At 37.6% G+C, this 8673-nt stretch overlaps 1 protein-coding gene across 1 annotated transcript; it reads left to right on the top strand.

Annotated features, from left to right (window-relative positions):
* The first annotated feature begins 5805 nt into the window (after positions 1–5805).
* On the top strand, positions 5806–7458 carry LOC149139565 (protein REDUCED CHLOROPLAST COVERAGE 1-like). The gene is made up of 4 exons (XM_089450765.1): positions 5806–6120; positions 6311–6403; positions 6674–6746; positions 7031–7458. Exons 1-4 carry the CDS (start codon positions 5977–5979, stop codon positions 7456–7458), a joined length of 738 nt encoding a protein of 245 aa, XP_089306891.1. The 5' UTR covers positions 5806–5976.
* The last annotated feature ends 1215 nt before the right edge of the window (positions 7459–8673 follow it).

Consider the following 8673-nt stretch of genomic DNA (forward strand, 5'->3'; position numbering starts at 1 on the left):
ACTTAACCTTCCTAAACTACACATTCCAAAGTCACAACCCTCAAGCTTAGACCTTGCATCTTGGCACTGCACAATGCATAGTCCCTACCTTCTATAACTTCACACTATGTTGTCTCAATGCTCAGTCCTACCCCTTGAGCTCCATAAATGCATAATCTTTGCCTTAGTCAGTCTCCTATGTGCACTATGAAATCTCAAGCAACAAGCCTCAACTTGAGCTCTTGAACTGTGCAACTACACAAGACCTAGACATTTGTCCCTCCAAAACTATGCAATGGAAAACCTCAAGCTTAAAGCCTTCGACCTGGACTCTTGAGACACTTAACTACACAGTTGTCTTGCTGAGGCAAGCTCAAATTGCATATTGCACAATCTCAAGCCTTAGTCATGGCCCCTGACCTCGTGATCTGCACAACAATGCAATACATGACCCTATCTCCCAATTTATCACCTAGTTCTAGGTCATTCAATGGTTGTCATGAAGCATGTTAGGCTATTGGTTTATCAGACTAATGTCATTTTTTCATGAGTGGATTTTAGTTACAAGTATTCTATCATGATGATGATGATGATGATGATGAAGAAAATGAAGAAGGATACGCTGCTAGAAAATACCTTTGAGCTACAAAGACAAGTTGATCAATCAAGGCAAAACAAAGGTACACCAGATTGCGATAGGAGTTGGAAACCAAGACCACATTGAAGACTCCTTACATTCAAGTGAGATGAAGGAGGAATAAGAAGAACATGCACCATCTCTCAAGAAGACTCAAATATAGAAGTAACAAGAATGGCTTGATATTGCCATGTCATCATGCAGTCCATGTCATCAATGTCTTATCATATCTTGTCAAAGTGTCATGTCATCATTTGCCACATCATTTTGTGGAATATGAAATTAAATATTGGAGAAATGTAATGTAAAGTGGAAGTCCAAGAGACATGTATAGAATGCGAAAAGTCATGTAGGAGTCGAACGGTCCTAGAGAAGTCAAACAGTCATGAGGGTAGTCCAAGAGTCATAAGGGAGGTGAATAATCACCCCATTTGTGTAAGGACCAGTTCTATACTATATATATATATTTTTTCTTTTCAAAATAAATCACAATAAAATACAACCAGAAGAGAAAGACATTGGGAATTCAAATTTATTCAGCACTGTCTAACACATTCCTGAATTTCATTTCACTGAACATATCATAAAATTTACATATATTTAACTAAGGCCATAAAGAAATCATACAAAATAATATTGCAACACATATGTACCATTCACCAGAAGACGAGACTCCACTTGATTTGTCGTTACTTGTCTTCCCTTGTTACCGGTCACCTTCGAGAGTGAATGACGATGTACTTGATTTGAATGCGATGACCCACCGGTCAACCTCCCAGCCTACTCCTTGGGTACTCTTCTTCCCTGCGGACCCCCGAGCTGCAATGGGGTTGTACAATGGAGAAATGCAATAGCTGGTAGAGGAGAGCACTCCTTGGCTCAAGATTCCCCTCTCTAAAATCCTCTACCTCACCAAACTCACTATAGTTTCGTAATCATTGCTCTGACATAGTCTCATCCATCCAACAATAGGGTTCCCCAAAAGTCTCTTCTCCCATGGTTTGCCCCTTCTTTTATAGGAGTTCTCATAGGTGACACTTGGCATGTCATGCACAATTAATTATTTTTTTTATAATTCAATAGTTTGATTATTCACCCACCCATGTGTCACTCTCTCATCAAGGGTCTCCAAAATTATTTACTTAAATTTTAATTTAAAACTAATATTTTCCTCACCTCAACAAGATTCCTATTTCTTCTCCTATTTGCCTTTTGATCCCCCTTGTTACTCCTTAATTTGTGTTAACTACTAAAGTCAATTAATGAGTCAAGATTTGATCCCCTATCTACTCCCTAATTTAACTCAAGTTATCTCTTAGATGGATATTCTTATGTTGGTTGTTGCCACATGGAGGTTCTTTGCATTTCTCTAAAATTTAATTTATTAATCTTATTTTAATTCACCATCCTCTTCTCTTAATTAGGTTTAACTATGTTAGGATTAATCTTTATCCCTACAATTATGTCCCTCTTTCCCCTTTTACCTAATTAAACTACATAATCTACCTAATATTTTCTAACATGGGAAGGGTAGAGTTTTTAAGGTAACCTATTTTATTTCTTCCTATGATCCTCTTAACCCAAGTTTTATTTTTGGTTTAATTACCTCAGTTTCTAACATCATTTACCCTTGATGTAAATTTACCTAGTTTTCATTTCTTGATTATATTTATCAATTAATTTATTTTTAATGATTCCAAGGGTGCCAAGTTTGGTCGTGCCCTTCAAGAACTTCCCTTGAAGTTCCAAGGGTGCCACACCTAATAGTTTATTTGTTCTATCAAGGGTGCCAAGTTGGTCGTGCCCTTCAAGAAATTCCCTTGAAGTTCCAAGGGTGCCACACCACTTGCCCTTCAAGCATTCAATGACTACGAGGGGAAAGTATAGGTGCAACGACATAGACCACTATCATCTCTTATGTTGCCTGCTATAGTGAGACTAATGGTGTTAGGGATCAAGGAATTCGCCTTGATGTGCGCCCCCCGGTAAAATCCTCATGAGCGACCCAACTTTGGGACCTGCCCTCATGACATCGTGATCTTCAAGGCGAAGGTGTTTCAACCTTTCCAGCCCAAGTCACGGCGGGAGTGCTAGTGGGTGAGATCAAGGACACTGTCCCACCCCTCCCATGTAGTTCCATCCACTTGTACAACCCCATCACCCATATGTGAGTCATTCGGCCAAGCAACTAATCTGTGCCTGCAACCATTAACATATCATCAAAATATAGATCAACATATATAGCAGGTTTCAAAATTGACTTATAATTTCAAAGATAAAATAATATAAATTTTCATCAAACCAGGGGTCGTCAACTCATCATGTGCAGGTGCCTCTCGTGGTTTCCTGCCATACTCAATAATAATTAGTAACAAGGTTTCCCAGTGTTAGTCATTGTCATAATAGCATCATTAACAACACCTAGTCATTCACATCATTGTTCATTGTAAGCCCGAACTAATGAAAGTAGGTAACATACGGGACACATCCATCATGGCTATCATCATCAAAACATCAATGGAAACATGCATATCCATCAAGTTATCAACATCGTAACATCAATAGAAATATACCTATCCATCAAATTTATCATCATCATAATATCAATAGAGAGCATACATATCCTTTATTGCCATCATTATCATAAATTAAATAGAGACCAAACATAACCATTTATGCTACAATCACCATAATATCAATAGAGAACATGCATAACCATTAATGCTACAATCATCATAATAGCAATAGATAACATACATAACCATTAATGTTATCTTTATCATAATATCAATGGAGAACATACATAAACATCACAACCACTAATAATAGAGTCATGTGCCCAGATCCTCAACTTGAGGTCCTCAAAGAATAATGTGTGGGCCTTAGGGCTAAATAAATGTTAGTTTCATATCATTGTTAGTCAACTAGAGCGGGGCACTACATACACCCCCTCTTAATAATAGACTTCATCTTGAAGTCCTTGGAATAGGTAAGGAAAACAGTGACGCATCTCCTCAGTGTCCTCCCAAAAAAATGAATTGGGACTATAATTGTCCCACTGGACCTTAACCTGGTCTAAAATCTTCCTGTAAACATTTCTCCCCTATCAGATATGATCTTCCTAGGCACTCCATGCAGTCTCATAATCTCATCAATAAAAACTCTGCCTATTTCTGGTGCCTTATATGTAGTCTTAACTAGTATGAAATGGGCGCTCTTGGTCAACATGTCCACCACTACAAATATGGAATCATGTCTTCTTGAGGTCATTGGTAGTCCCATAATGAAGTCCATTGTTATAACTTCCCATTTAGATTTTGGTATCTCATGGGGTTGCAATAATCTTGCTGGATGTCTGTGTTCAACTTTTACATCGTTGACACTCTAAGTATCTTGCTACCAAGTTTATGATGTCCTTCTTCATCCCTTTCCAAAAGAAGAGTGGTTTCAGGTCCGCACTCATCTTCTTAACACCAGGGTGTGCCATGTATACTACGCAATGTGCTTCATTCAAGATTAACTAGCGTATATCTTCATTCGGTGGTACATATATCCTTCCCCAAAATCATAGTAGCCCATCGTTATCAAGGGATCATTCTTTATATTTTGGGACCCTCATTTCAACCTCCATCAAACTTTTTTTAACCTCCTAATACCCAGTGTCTTTAAATTGTAAATCAAGCAGTTTCTCCCTCAAATTTGTCTTTAAGGGAATCACTAAAAATATCTGAGGCCTCCTACTTAAAGCATAAACCACCCTATTTATCGTTCATTTTATGTAAGTGATATCAAAATCATATTTATTAATTAGCTCAGACCATCGTCTTTGTCTTGCATTTAAGTGGTCTTGAGGGAATATGCGTTGTAGCCCACCATGGTCAGTCCTAAGATCAAACTTCCTTCCTAGAAGGTAGTGTCTCCAAATATTTAGTGCATAAACAATTGTTGCCATTTCTAGATCATGGGTTGCGTAGTTTTCTTCATGGTTTCTAAGTTTCCTTGATGCATAAGCTATTACTCTTCCTTCTTGCATCGACACACAACCTAGCCCTTCCTCGGAGGCATCAGTACAAACCAAAAATTTCTTATTCCATATCCGACACCTTCAAAATTGGTGTTGTCGTTAATAACACCTTTAACCTTTGAAATATCTCTTCACATTTTTCAGTCCAAATGAATTTCTTGTTCTTTCTTTGGAGCTCGGTAATATACTTCCAAAGGAACAATTTATGTATTTATAGGTTCTTGATTATATAATTCACCTATCAATTTCAAATATTCCTATAAGATTTAATCAAAAGAATACATTCAATCTACTCAGCATAGTAGGCTTAGACTACATTATGTCATGTAAATGGTAGGGTGGTTGGTAGTATTATCATAACATAAACTGAGATTGTCATTAGTAAAAGAGAGAGAGAGTAAGTTTCTAATGTTTTATGATTTTAATAATGGAAGTACCAAAAACCCTAATATTAATACTAAGCATAGGTAAATATTGTGTTATATAACATACCACTAGAATAGGGTAATTATTATATTACATGCATGTATGATAGGGATACCAATTCGAAGCAATAATTAATCTGGGCTTCCATTAATGATATAATTACGCCGTAAGGCGTTTCCCTTTGAAATCAACTTTCCTCTTGGGTTACGTGTACATTTTTGAGCCTTTGATTTAAGTGTTAGACGATGAAAATAATCTTACCCATCCAATTGATTAGACCGGTATACGATGCGACCCAGCGGATCGACGCTTGCCCTCGCTCGACGCTACGCTACTTCCAGGTGCTTCTCCGTGTGGAGACCTTGCACTTGCCCTCGCTCGGCGATACTATATTCCAGGACCCTGGATCTGTGGAAATCGACTTCAGGAAACCCTTCATATCAATCATAAGGTAGCAAATGATATTCTGACCCTCAGAACATACCCAGTCTGCTACAGGACCCATGAGATGATTCCAGGAGGTCTCGCTCAGCCTTAAAAGGGCTTGGATTATCACCACTAGATGCCTTGGACTGTCACAGGTCCACTTCTGGACTTCGGTCTGTCGCGGGATGGCTACAGGAATTGCGATCTGTTACAGAATGGTTGCTCGGCATCAGGGTATGTATTTCCATTTTAGTTTGTCTCAGAGTATATGTCTGCTTTGATTTCCTATTTTCCAATTATTTTGGCTGTGGCATCGCATGGGCCGTGTTGTGGTTACTCTCCGATGCCCTGTCATTGCGTTTCGGTGGTTGTTCTCTCTGATCTCGATGTGATTAATTGGTTGAAAAGGCAAAGACCAGCTGTGGGCAGCTTCTTGGCTATTCACAAGTTCATCTGATCTTAGTACTTTTATATCAATACAAATATGAGGTCTCCGTTTGCTTTTAAAAATAAGAAATTGTTATGGTGGCAACCAATGACTATATGGTATCGTTTGTTGCTTGCAGTCCTGCCTACTGTGCTAGACGTCACAGTGAACACTCCAGATGATTCTCAAGTTATTTTAAAGGTACGCTATCTCATAAAAAATATTATCCAGTGCTTATGACGGTAGGTGGTAACATAAGTCTTGTCATAGATGTTCGATCCAGATTTGAGAATTATGATGAATATAATCCAATCTTGCAGCATCCAGACCTATGGATAGTTATGTTTGGTTCGACAGTAGATTTTAATATATGTTTGTTTTATGGAAACAGGGAATTTCCACAGACCGTATTCTTGATTTATGCCGATTATTAGCTGTGAATGTGGAGACATGCCATTTGACCAACTATTCTTTATCCCATGAGGTAAGAAAATCAGTAGTTCAGAAGCTCATTAAATAATGGGATTGTTTGACAGGCTGGTGGATTGCAATTGATTGGTTCTGTTCAAGATATCATGTGGTATGACCCTACTTGCATTAAAAACACAGGTGTTCATGTCAAGATAGAAATAGCCATGTACAGTGAAACTGGTTCTATTATTAGTTTGTAAAGCTTAAGTGTGACCATGGCAACATTGGCCATCTTAGTTTTCTTGAAGTATCCATGACTTGGTAAAAACTTGAATTATACCAGGTTCGTGGCAACAGGTTGAGGGATTCATCAAATGTTGCAACCTTGAAGCCCTGTGCCCTTACTATTGTAGAAGGTAACCAATAACTCTGCTTCCCCATCTGAACCAGTCAGGGGAGATAGCTAGAAATTTTGTCTTGCCTTTCTTTAAAATATAAATGTTTTTATCTTGAAAAGGGGCCAGAAATAATGTTAAATCATAATATTAGAAAATTGTTCTCTTGTTTCTTGAAGTGATCTAAACTAAATTTCTACTTGCATACGTGCTTCAAATATATATGCAAAGAAGAATATGCATTGTTTATACTCAAAGTTTGCATAATACTCTATATATGATTTTCATTTATTTTTCCTTTGTAGAGGACTACACTGAAGAGCATGCAGTTGCACACATTAGAAGATTACTGGACATTGTTGCCTGTACAACATGCTTTGGTTCTTCAGGAAAGCAAGGGGAACCTTGGTCTGGGCAGGGAGGTGGAAAAGAATCAGCTCACTCAATGACAGAGAATGTGGCTGAACAAAACAACGATGTTGCTCTAAAGAAATCTTACCTAGCAATAAAGAAAGAAAAGAAGCAAACAAGGATGGAAAAGACAATAAACCAGAGACCTTTCAAAAAGTTGAAGGTAAGGTTGAGGCTAGTGAAAAAGAAAATGATGGAGAGGAGAACTCAAACCAACATTCTTCTAAGGGTGAAGGAAGAAAGAAATCCTCGAAATAGGGGAAATATGAGGCCATTGCAGCTATGGCTGCTGCCAAAGAGGCCACAGATAAAGGGGATATGACAGGAATGTGTCCTCCCTCTAAACTTGGTCAGTTCTATGAATTCTTCTCGTTCTCACATCTCTTGCCTCCTATCCAATGTTAGTATACCGTTCCCTGCAATTTTTTATAATTTGAAAGTAGTAGCTTTCAATCTTGTGTATAATAGAAATATTACGAGAATGAATATATCCCATACAAATATGGATATGATGTTGAAATATTTTCCATGTACTCTTCAAGCCATCAAACTATGGTTCTTTATTTGATTGTAAAGCAAAGATTCTAGAAAATTTTGAACTATGAAGCATGGAAAACAATGTGCACATTGCCAAATTTAATTTGTTGATTTTCTTTGGAGCTTATGAGTTAGAACTTTGAAGGGAAAAAAAAGTGAATTACGAATAGTATTTTAGTGACTAATGACATTGGGATGTACAGTTGTAAGGAAGTCCACAAGGCAATCTGTTGAAGACGAACGTCCTGGAGATTTTTTTTCTATAGACGTGAGCGCTTCTTATCCAATCCTACACTAATTTTGAGCTTCACCTCCATAATGGCTAGGAACTGAATTGTTTGTTCTGTAGATTTCTTATATTTGTCATGCCATTTCCCCTGATATACAGGTGAAGCTTTGCAATGGAAAGTTGGTGACTGTAACATCATCCACCAAAGGTTTTTATAGTGTTGGAAAGCAACTTGTTCAAAGTCATGCACTTGTCAACTTGCTACAGCAGTTGAGTAGGGCTTTTGCAAATTTCTATAGACGTGAGCACTTCTTATCCAATCCTGCACAAATTTTGAGCTTAACCTCCATAATGGCTAGGAACTAAACTGTTTCTTCTGTAGATTTCTTATATTTCTCATGCCATTTCCCCTGAGGTGAAGCTTTGCAATGGAAAGTTGGTGACTATAACAACATCCACCAAAGGTTTTTATAGTGTTGGAAAGCAGCTTGTTCAAAGTCATGCACTTGTTAACTTGCTACATAAGTTGAGCAGGGCTTTTGCAAATGTGAGTATCTTTAAGGTCCAAACTATACTTCTATTGCACCTTATATTATTTAATTGCTTACAAGATGCCTTCTCTCGTGTTTAAGAAATTGACATCAGTGTTTAATGTTTGGGCATCGGTCTTCTCTTTGTGGGATCGATCTTCTGAATGTTTTAATTTCCTTCTAGCTATTAAGGATTTAAGAAATTATAATGATTTTGGATTTTGAAATAGTTTGTTGTGTT

Source organism: Pinus tabuliformis, chromosome X (assembly GCF_031772625.1).
Source record: "Pinus tabuliformis cultivar Carrire ecotype Pingquan chromosome X, CPIR1, whole genome shotgun sequence".
Lineage (NCBI taxonomy): Eukaryota > Viridiplantae > Streptophyta > Pinopsida > Pinales > Pinaceae > Pinus > Pinus tabuliformis.

What these genes read in the sequence shown, in the direction of transcription:
- LOC149139565 (XM_089450765.1), top strand. Translation starts at nt 5,977, where the DNA reads ATGAGGTCTCCGTTTGCTTTTAAAAATAAGAAATTGTTATGGTGGCAA. An exon ending in ACTATTCTTTATCCCATGAG is followed by an intron (nt 6,404 to 6,673) that starts GTAAGAAAATCA and finishes GAATTATACCAG; the next exon opens with GTTCGTGGCAACAGGTTGAG. An exon ending in TGCCCTTACTATTGTAGAAG is followed by an intron (nt 6,747 to 7,030) that starts GTAACCAATAAC and finishes TTTCCTTTGTAG; the next exon opens with AGGACTACACTGAAGAGCAT.